The 18,160-nt window shown below is 48.0% G+C and overlaps 1 protein-coding gene and 1 pseudogene across 1 annotated transcript in view; one reads left to right on the top strand and one right to left on the bottom strand.

Moving 5' to 3' along the window:
* Positions 1-13,394, top strand: part of LOC110492807 (coronin-6) — a 49,030-nt gene extending 35,636 nt beyond the window's left edge. The window contains exons 4-11 of the mRNA XM_090188800.1: positions 4,892-5,021; positions 5,344-5,522; positions 7,321-7,440; positions 8,177-8,281; positions 9,208-9,353; positions 10,510-10,567; positions 10,825-11,055; positions 12,821-13,394. Coding sequence (XP_090044926.1) covers positions 4,892-5,021; positions 5,344-5,522; positions 7,321-7,440; positions 8,177-8,281; positions 9,208-9,353; positions 10,510-10,567; positions 10,825-11,055; positions 12,821-12,943 — 1,092 coding nt within the window. The 3' untranslated portion in view covers positions 12,944-13,394. The remainder of the gene's footprint in view (positions 1-4,891; positions 5,022-5,343; positions 5,523-7,320; positions 7,441-8,176; positions 8,282-9,207; positions 9,354-10,509; positions 10,568-10,824; positions 11,056-12,820) is intronic.
* A 1,975-nt stretch (positions 13,395-15,369) lies between these two features.
* Positions 15,370-15,420, bottom strand: LOC118937064 (U7 small nuclear RNA; annotated as a pseudogene).
* Between the last annotated feature and the right edge of the window lie 2,740 nt (positions 15,421-18,160).

Genomic DNA, 18,160 nt, shown 5'->3' with positions numbered 1-18,160 from the left:
TAATGTCCATTGCTCGTGTTTCTTGGCCCAAACATGCCTCTTCTTATTATTGGTGTCCTTTAGTAGTGGTCTCTTTGCAGCAAATCGACCATGAAGTCCTGATTCACACAGTCTCCTCTAAACAGTTGATGTTGAGACTTACTTGAACTCTGTGAAGCATTTATTTGGGCTGCAATTTCAGAGGCTGGTATCTCTAATGAACTTAACCTCTGCAGCAGAGGTAACTCTGGGTCTTCATTTCCTGTGGCGGTCCTCGTGAGAGACAGTTAACTCATAGAGCTTCATGGTTTTTGCGACGGCACTTGAAGAAACTTTCAAAGTTCATGATATTTTCTGCATTGACTGACCTTCATGTCTTAAAGTAATGATGGACTGTCGTTTCTCTTTGCTTATTTGTGCTGTTCTTGCCATAATATGGACTTGGTCTTTTGGTAGACTGTAAAACACTTTGGTAGACTGTAGAACACTTTGGTAGACTGTAGAACACTTTGGTAGACTGTAGAACACTTTGGTAGACTGTAGAACACTTTGGTAGACTGTAGAACACTTTGGTAGACTGTAGAACACTTTGGTAGACTGTAGAACACTTTGGTAGAGTACCTCCCTCCCTCCCTCCTAGACCCACTCCTCTCTCGCTTTCCCTCGACTCCCTCCCTCTCTCCTCAGTCTCCCCTCTTTCTCGTTCATGTCTAACAGTAGAAGACATCTGGGTTTGATTCTCTAAAAGGTCATCAGCGTGAGAGAATATGCAAATGTGTGATGAGACAGTACGCGTAGGACGATAACGACAGATGACGGAGAGACTGGGTAGTCAGAGGGAGAGAAACACACAGAGAGAGAGAGACTGGGTAGCCGGATGGAGAGAAACACACAGAGAGAGAGACTGGGTAGTCAGAGGGAGAGAAACACACAGAGAGAGAGAGACTGGGTAGTCGGAGGGAGAGAAACACACAGAGAGAGACTGGGTAGCCGGATGGAGAGAAACACACAGAGTGAGAGAGACTGGGTAGTCGGAGGGAGAGAAACACACAGAGAGAGAGACTGGGTAGTCAGAGGGAGAGAAACACAGAGAGAGAGAGAGACTGGGTAGTCAGAGGGAGAGAAACACACAGAGAGAGAGAGACTGGGTAGTCAGAGGGAGAGAAACACACAGTGAGAGAGAGACTGGGTAGTCAGAGGGCGAGAAACACACAGAGAGAGAGACTGGGTAGTCGGAGGGAGAGAAACACACAGAGAGAGAGACTGGGTAGTCAGAGGGAGAGAAACACACAGAGAGAGAGAGACTGGGTAGTCAGAGGGAGAGAAACACACAGAGAGAGACTGGGTAGTCGGATGGAGAGAAACACACAGAGAGAGAGAGACTGGGTAGTCAGAGGGAGAGAAACACACAGAGCGAGAGACTGGGTAGTCAGAGGGAGAGAAACACACAGAGAGAGAGAGAGACTGGGTAGTCAGAGGGAGAGAAACACACAGAGAGAGAGAGACTGGGTAGTCAGAGGGAGAGAAACACACAGAGAGAGAGAGAGAGACTGGGTAGTCAGAGGGAGAGAAACACGCAGAGTGAGAGAGACTGGGTAGTCGGAGGGAGAGAAACACACAGAGAGAGAGACTGGGTAGTCAGAGGGAGAGAAACACAGAGAGAGAGAGAGACTGGGTAGTCAGAGGGAGAGAAACACACAGAGAGAGAGAGACTGGGTAGTCAGAGGGAGAGAAACACACAGTGAGAGAGAGACTGGGTAGTCAGAGGGCGAGAAACACACAGAGAGAGAGACTGGGTAGTCGGAGGGAGAGAAACACACAGAGAGAGAGACTGGGTAGTCAGAGGGAGAGAAACACACAGAGAGAGAGAGACTGGGTAGTCAGAGGGAGAGAAACACACAGAGAGAGACTGGGTAGTCGGATGGAGAGAAACACACAGAGAGAGAGAGACTGGGTAGTCAGAGGGAGAGAAACACACAGAGCGAGAGACTGGGTAGTCAGAGGGAGAGAAACACACAGAGAGAGAGAGAGACTGGGTAGTCAGAGGGAGAGAAACACACAGAGAGAGAGAGACTGGGTAGTCAGAGGGAGAGAAACACACAGAGAGAGAGAGAGAGACTGGGTAGTCAGAGGGAGAGAAACACGCAGAGTCTAAGGTAGACCATCCACTGACAGAGAGACTGGGTAGTCGGAGGGAGAGAAACACACACACACACACACACACACAGAGTCTAAGGGAGATGACTGACAGAGAAAGACTGATGGCTGATGTGTCAATCACCATGGTTACGTCCCTAAGTCTACTGATCATTAGGGAACGAGTCGTGGAGATGGGGTCAGTCTGTAGTCTACTGATCATTAGGGAACGAGTCGTGGAGATGGGGTCAGTCTGTAGTCTACTGATCATTAGGGAACGAGTCGTGGAGATGGGGTCAGTCTGCGTACAGGGATGTCATCAACATGACACATGGCGATATGGACAGACCGGTGAATGTATGGACACATCTGAAAAAAATATATAAATATATATTTCAATACATATACACTGCCAGTCAAAAGTTTGGACACACCTACTCATTCAAGAGTTTTTCTTGATTTTCACTATTTTCTACATTTATAGAATCATAGTGGAGACACGAAAAACTATTCAATAACACATATGGAAACATATTTTTTATTTGAGATTTGAGCTGCCTTGATGACAGCTTTGTACACTCTTGGAATTCTCTCAATCAGCTTCACCTGGAATGCTTTTCCAACAGTCTTGAAGGAGTTCCCACATGTGCTGAGCACTTGTTGGCTGCTTTTCCTTCACTCTGCGGTCCAACTCATCCCAAACCATCTCAACTGGGTTGAGGTCGGGTGATTGTGGAGGCCAGGTCATCTGATGCAGCACTCCATCCCTCTCCTTCTTGGTCAAATAGCCCTTACACAGTCTGGAGGTGTGATTTGGGTCATTGTCCTGTTGAAAAACAAATGATAGTCCCACTAAGCACAAACCAGATGGGATGGCGTATTGCTGCAGAATGCTGTGGCAGCCATGCTGGTTAAGTGTGCCTTGATTTTGAAACAAATCACAGATAGTGTCACCAGCAACGCACCCCCACACCATCCCACCTCCTCCTCCATGCACCACAGTGGGAAACACACCTCCTCCTCCATGCTTCACAGTGGGAAACACACACCTCCTCCTCCATGCTTCACGGTGGGAAACACACATGCAGAGGTCATCCGTTCACCTGCTCTGCGTCTCACAAAGACATGACGGTTGGAATTAAACATCTAACATTTGGATTTAAGGACAGATTTCCACCAGTCTAATGTCCATTGCTCGTGTTTCTTGCCCCAAGCAAGTCTCTTCTTATTATTGGTGTCCTATGGTAGTGGTTTCTTTGCAGCCATTTGACCATGAAGGCCTGATTCACACAGTCTCCTCTGAACAGTTGATGTTGAGATGTGTCTGTTACTTGACCTCTGTGAAGCATTTATTTGGGCTGCAATTTCTGATGCTTGTAACTCTAATGAACTTATCCTCTGCAGCAGAGGTAACTCTGGGTCTTCCTTTCCTGTGGCAGTGCTCATGAGAGCCAGTTTCATCATAGCGCTTGATGGTTTTTACTACTGCACTTTAAGAAACTTTCAAAGTTCTTGAAATCTTCCATATTGACTGACCTTCATGTCTTAAAGTAATGATGGACTGTTGTTGCTCTTTGCTTATTTGAGCTGTTCTTGCCATAATATGGACTTGGTCTTTTACCAAATAGGGTATCTTCTGTATACCACCCCTACCTTGTCACAACACAACTGATTGGCTGAAACGCATTAAGAGGGAAACAAATTCCACAAATACATTTTTAACAAGGCAAACCTGTTAATTGAAATGCATTCCAGGTGACTACCTCATGCAGCTGGTTGAGAGAATGCCAAGAGTGTGCAAAGCTGTCAGCAAGGCAAAGGATGGCTATTTTGAAGATTCTAAAATATAAAATATATTTTGATTTGTGTAACACTTTTTTAGTTACTACATGATTCCATGTGTGTTATTTCATAGTTTTGATGTCTTCACTATTGTCCTACAATGTAGAAAATAGTACAAATAAAGAAAAACCATTGAATGAGTAGGTGTGTCCAAATGTTTGAATGCTACTGTATGTGTAACGCTGTATTGTGTCCCCCTATATGTGTAACGTTGTATTGTGTCCCCCTATATGTGTAACGCTGTATTGTGTCCCCCTATATGTGTGACGCTGTATTGTGTCCCCCTATATGTGTAATGTTGTATTGTGTCCCCCTATATGTGTAATGTTGTATTGTGTCCCCCTATATGTGCAACGTTGTATTGTGTCCCCCTATATGTGTAACGTTATATTATGTCCCCCTATATGTGTAACGTTGTATTGTGTCCCCCTATATGTGCAACGTAATATTGTGTCCTCCTATATGTGCAACGTTATATTGTGTCCCCCTATATGTGCAATGTTATATAGTGTTCCCCTATATGTGTAACGTTGTATTGTGTCCCTCTATATGTGCAACGTTATATTGTGTTCCCCTGTATGTGCAACGTTGTATTGTGTCCCCCTATATGTGCATGTGCAACATTGTATTCTGTCCCCCTATATGTGCAACGTTATATTGTGTCCCCCTATATGTGTAACGTTATATTATGTTCCCCTATATGTGTAACGTTGTATTGTGTCCCCCTATATGTGTGACGGTGTATTGTGTCCCCCTATATGTGCAACGTTATATTGTGTCCCCCTGTATGTGCAACGTTGTATTGTGTCCCTCTATATGTGCAACGTTATATTGTGTCCCCCTATATGTGTAACGTTGTATTGTGTCCCCCTATATGTGCAACGTTATATTGTGTCCCCCTAGATGTGTAACGTTGTATTGTGTCCCCATGCAGGTGTGGCAGATCCCTGACCAGATGGGGACCCAGCCCATATCAGAGCCCATTGTGGTGCTGGAGGGACACTCCAAACGTGTTGGCATTGTCACCTGGCACCCCACTGCACGCAACATACTACTCACTGCAGGTACACACACACACACACACACACACACACACACACACACACACACACACACGCACGCACGCACGCACGCACGCAACATACTACTCACTGCAGGTACACACACACACACACACACACACACACACACACACACACACACACACACACACACACACACACACACAACATACTACACACTGTAGGTACACACACACACACACACACACACAACATACTACTCACTGCAGGTACACACACACACACACGCACGCACGCAACATACTAATCAATGCAGGTACACACACACACACACACACTTTTACTCCCTCTCTCCCTCCCCCAGGCAGTGATAACCTGATAATCATCTGGAACGTGGGGACTGGCGAAGCCCTCATCTCCATGGACGACCACCCAGACCTCATCTACAACGTCAGCTGGAACCGTAACGGCAGCCTGTTCTGCACCACCTGTAAGGACCGACGCCTCCGTGTATGTGACCCCCGCAAGAGAGAGGTGGTCGCGGTGAGTTGGGGAGGGGTGGGAGGTGGTGAGTTGGGGAGGGGGTGGGAAGTGGTGAGTTGGGGAGGGGGTGGGAAGTGGTGAGTTGGGGAGGGGGTGGGAAGTGGTGAGTTGGGGAGGGGTGGGAGGTGGTGAGTTGGGGAGGTGTGGGAAGTGGTGAGTTGGGGAGGGGTGGGAGGTGGTGAGTTGGGGAGGGGTGGGAAGTGGTGAGTTGGGGAGGGGTGGGAAGTGGTGAGATGGGGAGGGGGAAGTAGGTGGTGAGTTGGGGAGGGGTGGGAAGTGGTGAGTTGGTGAGTGGTGGGAGGTGGTGAGTTGGGGAGGGGTGGGAAGTGGTGAGTTGGGGAGGGAAGTGGTGAGTTGGGGTGGGAAGTGGTGAGTTGGGGAGGGGTGGGAAGTGGTGTGTTGGTGAGGGGTGGGAGGTGGTGAGTTGGGGAGGGGTGGGAAGTGGTGAGTTGGGGAGGGAAGTGGTGAGTTGGGGTGGGAAGTGGTGAGTTGGGGAGGGGTGGGAAGTGGTGAGATGGGGAGGGGGAGGGAGGTGGTGAGTTGGGGAGGGGTGGGAAGTGGTGAGTTGGGGAGGGGTGGGAAGTGGTAAGTTGGGGAGGGAAGTGGTGAGTTCGGGAGGGGTGGGAGGTGGTGAGTTGGGGAGGGGTGGGAAGTGGTGAGTTGGGGAGGGGTGGGAAGTGGTGAGTTGGGGAGGGGTGGGAAGTGGTGAGATGGGGAGGGGGAGGGAGGTGGTGAGTTGGGGAGGGGTGGGAAGTGGTGAGTTGGTGAGGGGTGGGAGGTGGTGAGTTGGGGAGGGGTGGGAAGTGGTGAGTTGGGGAGGGAAGTGGTGAGTTGGGGTGGGAAGTGGTGAGTTGGGGAGGGGTGGGAAGTGGTGAGTTGGTGAGGGGTGGGAGGTGGTGAGTTGGTGAGGGGTGAGAAGTGGTGAGATGGGGAGGGAAGTGGTGAGTTGGGGTGGGAAGTGGTGAGTTGGGGAGGGGTGGGAAGTGGTGAGATGGGGAGGGGGAGGGAGGTGGTGAGTTGGGGAGGGGTGGGAAGTGGTGAGTTGGGGAGGGAAGTGGTGAGTTGGGGTGGGAAGTGGTGAGTTGGGGAGGGGTGGGAAGTGGTGAGTTGGGGAGGGAAGTGGTGAGTTGGGGAGGGGTGGGAATTGGTGAGTTGGGGAGGGTTGGGAGGTGGTGAGTTGGGGAGGGGTGGGAAGTGGTGAGATGGGGAGGGGGAGGGAGGTGGTGAGTTGGGGAGGGGTGGGAAGTGGTGAGTTGGGGAGGGGTGGGAGGTGGTGAGTTGGGGAGAGGAGGGAAGTGGTGAGTTGGGGAGGGGTGGGAAGTGGTGAGTTGGGGAGGGAGGTGGTGGTGGTGAGTTGGGGAGGGAAGTGGTGAGTTGGGGTGGGAAGTGGTGAGTTGGGGAGGGGTGGGAAGTGGTGAGTTGGTGAGGGGTGGGAGGTGGTGAGTTGGTGAGGGGTGAGAAGTGGTGAGATGGGGAGGGAAGTGGTGAGTTGGGGTGGGAAGTGGTGAGTTGGGGAGGGGTGGGAAGTGGTGAGATGGGGAGGGGGAGGGAGGTGGTGAGTTGGGGAGGGGGGTGGTGGTGGTGATTTGGGGAGGGAGGTGGTGGTGGTGAGTTGGGGAGGGGGGTGGTGGTGGTGAGTTGGGGAGGGGGTTGTGTTGTAAAGTGCTGTCATCGATGCTCCCGTTTCCGTGGAGATTGTGTTCATGGTAAAAGCTGCACATGACGGCTCAAACAGAAACGACCTGTAAATGTCAAGCTCACTACAACACGCCTCTGGCTTCTCCGTTCTGTCCAATAGGAGAGGATGGCTCCACACGATGGGATCCGACCAATGAGGGCCATCTTCACCAGAGACGGAAACCTGTTCACTACCGGCTTCACCAGGATGAGCCAGAGAGAGCTGGGCCTGTGGGACCCGGTAATAAACACAGACACAAGCCGACACACACACATACACACACACACACACACACAGTCAGGACACACAGTCAGGACACACAGACAGGACACACAGTGGCCAGGTGTTGACAGACACAGGCAAGACACTCACAGTGGACAGGTGTTGACAGACACAGGCAGGACACTCACAGAGGACAGGTGTTGACAGACACAGGCAGGACACTCACAGTGGACAGGTGTTGACAGACAGGACACACACAGTGGACAGGTGTTGACAGACAGGACACTCACAGTGGACAGGTGTTGACAGACACAGACAGGACACTCACAGTGGACAGGTGTTGACAGACAGGACACACACAGTGAACAGGTGTGGACAGACAGGACACTCACAGTGGACAGGTGTTGACAGACAGGACACACACAGTGAACAGGTGTGGACAGACAGGACACTCACAGTGGACAGGTGTTGACAGACAGGACACACACAGTGGACAGGTGTTGACAGACAGGACACTCACAGTGGACAGGTGTTGACAGACACAGACAGGACACTCACAGTGGACAGGTGTTGACAGACAGGACACTCACAGTGGACAGGTGTTGACAGACACAGACAGGACACTCACAGTGGACAGGTGTTGACAGACAGGACACACACAGTGAACAGGTGTGGACAGACACACTCATATCCATGACTCGTATCTCTTGAAGAACAATGAACATCAATCATGTATTTTCTAATCTTTCTTCAGACACATTTTGAGGAACCTATTGCTCTGCTGGAGTTGGACACAAGTAACGGTGTGTTGTTACCGTACTACGACCCAGACACCAACATGGTTTACCTCTGTGGAAAGGTATGACGTTATGAGCAGACACGCACTCCCACACACGCACACACACACACACACACACACACACACACACACAGACACTCACACGCGCGCGCGCACACGCACACGCACACACACACACACACACACACACACACACACACACACACACACACACACACCAACATGGTTTACCTCTGTGGAAAGGTATGACGTTATGAGCAGACACACACACACACACACGCACGCACGCACACACACACACCCTCTCTGTGTACAGTGACAGTAGATAATACTACCTCCTCTAGTACTACTAGTGCTGTAAACCTCCCTTTAGATCAGGGCTGTCAAACTCATTCCATGGACAGCCTAGTGTCTGCTGGTTTTTCAATTAAGCCCTAGACAACCAGGTGAGGGGAGTTCCTTACTAATTAATGACCTTATTTCATCAATCAGGTACAAGGGAGGAGCGAAAACACCCAAAGACAATTAGCCCTCCGTGGAATGAGTTTGACACGTGCTTTAGTAGTAAATAATGTTGTCCCCTCCCCTCTTCTACCCTCTCCTCCTCTCCTTTCTCCTCCCCTATCAACCTCCTTTCCTCTGCTCTGCTCTCCCCTCCCCTCACCTCCGCTCTCCACCCCTTCTCTCCCTTCATCTCCTCTCCCCTCCCCTGCTATCCCTTCCCGACCCCTCCTCTCCCACCCCTCCTCTTGCCTCCCTTACTCCCATCTCCTCTGCTCTCCCCTTACCTCACCTCCGCTCTCCACCCCTCCTCTCCTCTCCTCACCCCTCCTCTCCCTTCATCTCCTCTCCCCTCCCCTGCTATCCCTTCCCGACCCCTCCTCTCCCACCACTCCTCTCGCCTCCCTTACTCCCATCTCCTCTGCCCTCCCCTTACCTCACCTCCCCACTACTCTCCTATTTGCTCTCCCCTCCCACCTCTCCAGGGGGACAGTAGTATCCGGTACTTTGAGATAACAGAGGAGCCTCCCTATGTCCACTACCTCAGTACCTTCAGCAGCAAGGAGCCTCAGAGGGGGATGGGCTTCATGCCCAAGAGAGGAGTGGATGTCAGCAAGTGTGAAATTGCCAGGTAGGAGACTCACACACATACAAACACACCCACACACATACAAGCACACTACACTCAAGGAACCCCTGGAGAGCCCCTGGAGATCCTCAAGGAGCTCCTGGAGATCATTAAGGAGCCCCTGGAGATCATTAAGGAAAACCTGGAGATCCTCAAGGAGCCACTGGAGATCCTCAAGGAACCCCTGAAGGTCCTCAAGGAGCCCCTGGAGATCCTCAAGGAGCCCCTGGAGATACTCAAGGAACCCCTGGAGATCATTAAGGAAAACCTGGAGATCCTCAAGGAGCCCCTGGAGATCATTAAGGAAAACCTGGAGATCCTCAAGGAGCCCCTGGAGATCCTCAAGGAGCCCCTGGAGATCCTCAAGGAGCCCCTGGATATACTCAAGGAACCATTGCTAGTCAGTGGTTCCTATTTGCACCTTCGGAGGGTTGAGGGGTTCTTGGAGGAACCTTTAATGTTGCAATGCAGCAACAGGTCCCTAAAGGAACTCTGGAGCGGAGGTGTGGCTTAGTAGAGGTGTGGCTTTAAGATCAATGTTTTCAGGAGTAAATGTCATTCCTGTTCATCTGTTCTGTTGTATAGTTTAAAACCTCTTCAGCTGCAATAAAGGACTATATAAATATATATCTTTACAATTACAAAATAAGGTGACCCCCCCCGAAATCCAGATAGAGATGTGTAAATTACACCTTCTGTCCTAATATCACTGTAGCATCAGCTATGATGCAACAAATGTACCTGTCGCAAAGTGAGAAAGTTACCAGCTGTCTGTCAGCACCCTGAACGTTGATGATTGATCATTGAGAAAGCAGAGAGATTGGCCATAGAGAAGCTACATTTAGACATTGTATATTATTTATATATATTTATATGCAAATGATTTAACAGTTCCATTTTACATCATGCTGTTCATAGAAAACATTTATTATAATTTACCAGTTTTTCGCAAGTATTTATCCCGGGAAACTAAGAGTGGGTTTGGGAGGTAAATCTTAGTAAATCTCGGTAACCCGGTTCCTGTCAATAAACACACACACACACAATTAGGGATAGACGTTATGCACAGGTGCACAGGGTGTAGGCTTTAGCTCAGCAGGCTAATGTGAGAGTATTTGTTGTGGTTATTCTCTAAATCTGACTTTTCTCTGTTCTCCAGATTATATAAACTCCATGACAAGAAGTGTGAACCCATTGCCATGACAGTACCTAGAAAGGTAAGTCTCTCTCTCTCTCTCTCTCTCTCTCTCTCTCTCTCTCTCTCTCTCTCTCTCCTTACATTAACACAGATGTCAAACTCATTCCACGGAGGGCTGAGTGTCTGTGGGTTTTCTCTCCTCCCTGTCTAGGGCTTAATTGAAAAACCAGCAGACACTAGGCCCTCCATGGAATGTGTTTGACAGCCCTGCATTAACGGCTTGTTAAAACGAGCCATGTTTCCCTCTCTCCCCATTTGCACCTCTCTCCCCTCCAGTCGGACCTGTTCCAGGATGATCTGTATCCAGACACGGCGGGCCCCGACCCGGCCCTGGAGCCAGAGGAGTGGCTGGAGGGGCGAGACGAGGACCCCATCCTTCAGTCCATGAGGGATGGCTACGTTCCCCCCAAGAGCCGCGAGCTCAAAGTTGCTAGGAAGAATGTTCTGGACTCTAGACCCACCCCCAGACGCAGCATGTCCTCCTGCGATGGCTCAGCCAACCTGCCCGTGAGTCACACTAAATATATCACCTCTTTATCTGACTGTTTGTCTAAAAATCATTGTCCCCGACATGTCTGTCCTGTACATGTCTGGCCTGTCCTGTACCTGTCTGTCCTCTCCTTGACCTGTCTGTCCTGTACCTGTCTGTCCTCTCCTTGACCTGTCTGTCCTGTACCCGTCTGTCCTCTCCTTGACCTGTCTGTCCTGTACCTGTCTGTCCTGTCCCTGTCTGTCCTGTCCCTGGCCTGTCTGTCCTGTCCTTGACCTGTCTGTCCTGTACCTGTCTGTCCTCTCCTTGACCTGTCTGTTCTGTACCTGTCTGTCCTCTCCTTGACCTGTCTGTTCTGTACCTGTCTGTCCTGTCCTGTCCTTGACCTTTCTGTCCTGTACCTGTCTGTCCTCTCCTTGACCTGTCTGTCCTGTCCTTGACCTGTCTGTCCTGTACATGTCTGGCCTGTCCTGTACCTGTCTGTCCTCTCCTTGACCTGTCTGTTCTGTACCTGTCTGTCCTCTCCTTGACCTGTCTGTCCTGTACCCGTCTGTCCTCTCCTTGACCTGTCTGTCCTGTACCTGTCTGTCCTGTCCCTGTCTGTCCTGTCCCTGGGCTGTCTGTCCTGTCCTTGACCTGTCTGTCCTGTACCTGTCTGTCCTCTCCTTGACCTGTCTGTCCTGTACCTGTCTGTCCTCTCCTTGACCTGTCTGTCCTGTACCTGTCTGTCCTGTCCCTGTCTGTCCTGTCCCTGGCCTGTCTGCCCTGTCCTTGACCTGTCTGTCCTGTACCTGTCTGTCCTCTCCTTGACCTGTCTGTTCTGTACCTGTCTGTCCACTCCTTGACCTGTCTGTTCTGTACCTGTCTATCCTGTCCTGTCCTTGACCTTTCTGTCCTGTACCTGTCTGTCCTCTCCTTGACCTGTCTGTCCTGTCCTTGATCTGTCTGTACTGTACCTGGCTGTCCTCTCCTTGACCTGTCTGTCCTGTCCTTGACCTGTCTGTTCTGTACCTGTCTGTCCTATCCCTGGCCTGCCTGTCCTGTCCTTGGCCTGTCTGTCCTGTACCTGTCTGTCCTCTCCTTGACCTGTCTGTTCTGTACCTGTCTGTCGTGTACCTGTCTGTCCTGTACCTGTCTGTCCTGTCCTTGACCTGTCTGTCCTGTCCTTGACCTGTCTTTCCTCTCCCTGACCTGTCTGTCCTGTACCTGTCTGTCCTGTACCTGTCTGTCCTGTACCTGTCTGTCCTGTACCTGTCTGTCCTGTCCTTGACCTGCCTGTCCTGTCCTTGACCTGTCTTTCCCATTTCTTCTTTCCATCTCTTCTTTCCCTTCCTCCTTCCATCTCTTCCTCCCTCTCTCTCCTTCCTCCATCTCGCCTTCTTCCATCCCTCCATCCTCTCTCTCCTTCCTCCATCTCTCCTTCCTCCCTCTCTCTCTTTCGTCCATCCCTCCTTCCCTCTCTCCTTCCCTCCCTCCTTCCTTCCTTCCCTCCCTCCATCCCTCCTTCCCTCTCTCCTTCCCTCCTTCCTCCTTCCCTCTCCATCCCTCCTCTCTCCTTCCCTCCTTCCCTCCCTCCATCCCTCCTTCCTCCTTCCCTCTATCCATCCCTCCTCTCTCCTTCCCTACCTCCATCCCTCCTTCCTCCTTCCCTCTCTCCTTCCCTCCCTCCATCCCTCCTTCCTCCTTCCCTCTCTCCATCCCTCCATCCCTCCTTCCCTCTCTCCTTCCCTCCCTCCATCCCTCTCTCCTTCCCTCTCTCCTTCCCTCCCTCCATCCCTCCAGCCTCAGTTGGTAGATCGGTTGTTGGAGGAAGTTAAGAACCTCAAGGTGACAGTTCTGTCTCAAGAGAAGAGAATCTGTGACCTGGAGAATAAACTATCCAAGTATACCAACGGCACAGCCTGACACACACACACACACACACACACACACACACACACATCCCGCACATACACACACACACACACACACACACATACACACACACACACATCCCGCACATACACACACACACACCGCGGCAACCCCTACACACACAAATACAGATACAACGTTAAAACACACTGAAACAACAGCGCCATTCCCCTACACACACTGCACAACAACCTTACTTACCTTATATACACAGCGTGATTCAGTCAAAGGCGTAATCAACAAGCACATTGCACAATAACCTTACTTACCTTATATACACAGCGTTTTACTTGACCTTTAAAGGAGCATTGTCAGCGGTGCCGTGTGCAACCTGCCTTTAAATGAATCTGTCCCTAACAATCCCAATAACCCCTAACTTCAAACACACATAACCCCCACCCCCCCCAAAACATAAACATAACCCCCCACCCCCCGAAAGAAACACACATAACCCCCCACCCCACCCAAAAAAACACATACCTACCCCAAAAAACACACACATAACCCCCACCCCCCAAAACATAAACATAACCCCCCACCCCCCGAAAGAAACACACATAACCCCCCACCCAAAAAACACATACCCCCCCAAAAAACACACACATAACCCCCACCCCCCAAAACATAAACATAACCCCCCACCCCCGAAAGAAACACACATAACCCCCCCACCCCCCAAAAACACACACATAACCCCCCACCCCCCCAAAAAACACACATAACCCCTCACCCCCCCAAAAACACACACATAACCCCCCACCCCCCCCAAAAAACACATACCCCCCCAAAAAAAACACACACATAACCCCCACCCCCCAAAAAAACACACATAACCCCCCCACCCCCCAAAACACACACACAACCCCCCCACCCCCTAAAAAAAAACATACATATGCATAAAAACACACACCACACCAATGCTCACCCTAGAGAGAGAGAGATGTCAGTTGAACATACTGTATGAGTAAAAGGTTGTGAGATAGTGAGCTGTTAGTCGGTTTGCAAAATTTCCGGTCATTTCTCCAAAATTTTCCAGAAATCTTGTGTTTGAAGATTTCTAGAATCAGGAGAGAATAAGCCGGAAATCTGGAATCCTCCAAACAGGATTTCTGGAAAACCTGGGAATTTTTTTGAAAGTTCCCACATGAAAAAACACTGTAGTGTATACTATGGTAGGACTACTGTAGTATTTACTGTAGTGTTTATACGGAGTGGAGTCAGCAAAATACTGTAGTATTTAGGGTTTATTATAGTATAAATACTGTAGTAAAAATAACAGTATGTACTGTAGTATTTTTGCAGACTGTAGTATACAGTAGTATTTACTGTAGTATTTTTGCAGACTGTAGTATACTGTAGTATTTACTGTAGTATTTTTGCAGACTGTAGTATACTGTAGTATTTACTGTTGTGTTTTTGCAGACTGTAGTATACTGTAGTATTTTCTGTTGTGTTTTTGCAGACTGTAGTATACTGTAGTATTTACTGTAGTATTGTTGCAGACTGTAGTATACTGTAGTATTTACTGTAGTATTTTTGCAGACTGTCGTATACTGTAGTATTTACTGTTGTGTTTTTGCAGACTGTCGTATACTGTAGTATTTACTGTAGTATTTTTGCAGACTGTAGTATACTGTAGTATTTACTGTAGTATTTTTGCAGACTGTCGTATACTGTAGTATTTACTGTTGTGTTTTTGCAGACTGTAGTATACTGTAGTATTTACTGTAGTATTTTTGCAGACTGTCGTATACTGTAGTATTTACTGTTGTGTTTTTGCAGACTGTAGTATACTGTAGTATTTACTGTTGTGTTTTTGCAGACTGTAGTATACTGTAGTATTTACTGTTGTGTTTTTGCAGACTGTCGTATACTGTAGTATTTACTGTAGTATTTTTGCAGACTGTAGTATACTGTAGTATTTACTGTAGTATTTTTGCAGACTGTAGTATACTGTAGTATTTACTGTTGTGTTTTTGCAGACTGTAGTATACTGTAGTATTTTCTGTTGTGTTTTTGCAGACTGTAGTATACTGTAGTATTTACTGTAGTATTTTTGCAGACTGTAGTATACTGTAGTATTTACTGTAGTATTTTTGCAGACTGTCGTATACTGTAGTATTTACTGCAGTATTTTTGCAGACTGTAGTATACTGTAGTATTTACTGTAGTATTTTTGCAGACTGTAGTATATTGTAGTATTTACTGTAGTATTTTTTCAGACTGTAGTATACTGTAGTATTTACTGTTGTGTTTTTGCAGACTGTGGTATACTGTAGTATTTACTGCAGTATTTTTGCAGACTGTCGTATACTGTAGTATTTACTGCAGTATTTTTGCAGACTGTCGTATACTGTAGTATTTACTGTTGTGCTTTTATTTTATTATCTTTGACATAGAAGTGTGTGTGTTGGGGGGGGGGCTCCTTGAAGAAACCTGCTGGAGAAATACTAAAAGAGCAAATTTTCTGTAAGGAAAGGAGACTTCAGCGCTTCTGCTCTTCTCTACAACCTGTGATGGAACACAATATACGGTCTAAACTCTGCATGTCGGTTTCTCATACGGGGGCGGGGAATGGGGGCGGGGAATGGGGGCGGGGAATGGGGGCGGGGAATGGGGGCGGGGAATGGGCAGGGTATATGCAAATTGAAATACTGTAGTATTTACTATATTATTTTTAAACATAGTGTTTTTTTCTGACATTATTGTAGTATTTACTACAGTGGTATTTTGTTGATAATGCTGTAGTAATTACCATAGTATTCTACAGCATGCTACAAAATTCTATACTAAGTACTACACATGATTGAGGGATACTACAGTGTGTAGTACAGTATACTAAAGTTTACTACAGTATTTTATATTAAATCCTGTAGTATTCTATAGTAAACTGTAGTATTTGTTTTTATGTGGGTTATCTGAATTTTGCAGCCAACCCTAGTTTTGAGTTTGTATTTACATACTGTCCAAAAGATTAATGCAGGTCTGGTTGAAGGACTAAAGTAAGTGATTCAAGTCGGTTTAGATGTTTTATATTATTGTTTTCAGAGGAAAGGTTTTGATGAAAGTTCTCTCGCTCTAGGTGCTTCTGGAAATTGGATCACACACACTCTGTCCCCCACTCTGTCCCCCTCCTCTGTCCCACTCCTCTGTCCACCTCCTCTGTCCCCCACCCTGTCCCACTCCTCTGTCCCCCTCCTCTGTCCCCCACCCTGTCCCACTCCTCTGTCTCCCACTCCTCTGTCCCCCTCCTCTGTCCCCCACCCTGTCTCACTCCTCTGTCTCCCACTCCTCTGTCCCCCTCTGTCCCACTCCTCTGTCCCCCACCCTGTCCCACTCCTCTGTCCCCCACCCTGTCCCACTCCTCTGTCTCCCACTCCTCTGTCCCCCTCCTCTGTCCCCCACCCTGTCCCACTCCTCTGTCCCACTCCTCTGTCCCCCACCCTGTCCCACTCCTCTGTCTCCCACTCCTCTGTCTCCCACTCCTCTGTCCCCCACCCTGTCCCCCTCCTCTGTCCCCCTCCTCTGTCCCCCCACTCTGCCCCCCTCCTCTGTCCCCTTCCTCTGTCCCCCACTCTGCCCCCCTCCTTATCCGCCCATCGCCGACCAATACTCAGTAATAACAGGACCTGTCAACCTTTTCAAAATGTAAATAGTGCGATTATAAAAATAACAAAAATAACAAAACTATTTTTGTGTATTCTGTAAAGGATGAGGCACGACATCAATAAAAACAATCTTTCTTTTTTTAAAGCTTGGGCTATCCTTTCAATTTCTAATGGAACTGCTCATATTGTAGCTGTGTGTTATTAGGTCAGAAAATGGTGGCAAATCCACAAGTCTCTCCCTCCCCATCTCTCTCTCTCTCTCTCACACACACATACAAACACCCTGACCTCCCTTGCGCGCACGCACGCACACACACACACACACACAGGGAGAAACAAAGTTAAATATACTGCTGTTCTCAGAATCAATAACCTGATAACCTCTGATGGCAGTGCGTGTGTGTGTGTGTGTGTGTGTGTGTGTGTCAGGGTTTCCGTTATGAAAATGAGGTGCCTGTCATTTACCGGACATTTGAGAAAAGTCCCGGCACCATACAGTGCATTCGGAAAGTATTCAGACCCCGCCTTATTTACATAAGTATTCAGACCCCACCTTATTTACATAAGTATTCAGACCCCGCCTTATTTACATAAGTATTCAGACCTCACCTTATTTACATAAGTATTCAGACCCCGTCTTATTTACATAAGTATTCAGACCTCAACTTATTTACATAAGTATTCAGACCCTGCCTTATTTACATAAGTATTCAGACCCCACCTTATTTACATAAGACCCTTTGCTATGAGACTCGAAATTGAGCTCAGGTGCATCCTGTTTCCATTGATCATCCTTGAAATGTTTCTACAACTTGATTGGAGTCCACCTTTGATGAATTCAGTTGATTGGACATGATTTGTAAGGCACACTTCTGTCTATATAAGGTCCCAAAATTTCTAAAATCGGGTTTTGCTTTGTAATTATGTTGTATTGTGTGTAGATTGATGAGGGAGGGGAAACTATTTAATCCATTTTAGAATAAGGCTGTAACTGTAAAAAAAAAAAAATGGAAAAAGTCAAGGGGTCTGAATACTTTCCGAATGCACTGCATGTATTGGGTGTGTAACCTGAATATGGTGTCCACCCACAGTACACCGAATAACAGAAATCACGTTTAGATTATGGTAATTCATCTCAACAGAACATGCAAATCGAGAATGCAATGACTTGTGTTCTTCTTACCGCGCACTTTGAAGATGTTCCAGTAACTGACTGGTTACCACATGTCCTTTTCCTCATCCAAAAAGACGAGTAACGAACAGCAAAAAAAAATCACTAGTCTATGCGTCGGCAGAACGGGAGTTTCATATTTCGGGAAGCACATTTTCACCATAAAATAAAATGCACATTTATCATAAAGCATTCCATGCATCATCGCATTTACAGACTTATGTAAGATAGCTTACTATTTGTAACGTGATGAGTATATTGGATAGTCATAATTTAGGCAAAAAAATATATAACTCAATCCCTTATCGCAAAAAAAAAGAGAAGAAAATAAGACATGCATGGTTTACCGCGTATTATATAAAGTAGAGGACTGGGCTATTGGATTTATCAGATTCGTTTCTTCTTTCTTTGCATGGGAGAAAAATGCAT

The sequence above is a fragment of the Oncorhynchus mykiss genome, chromosome 10, assembly GCF_057628025.1.
Source record: "Oncorhynchus mykiss isolate SJ-2025 chromosome 10, ASM5762802v1, whole genome shotgun sequence".
NCBI lineage: Eukaryota > Metazoa > Chordata > Actinopteri > Salmoniformes > Salmonidae > Oncorhynchus > Oncorhynchus mykiss.
This window is presented reverse-complemented; position numbering and strand designations above follow the sequence as displayed.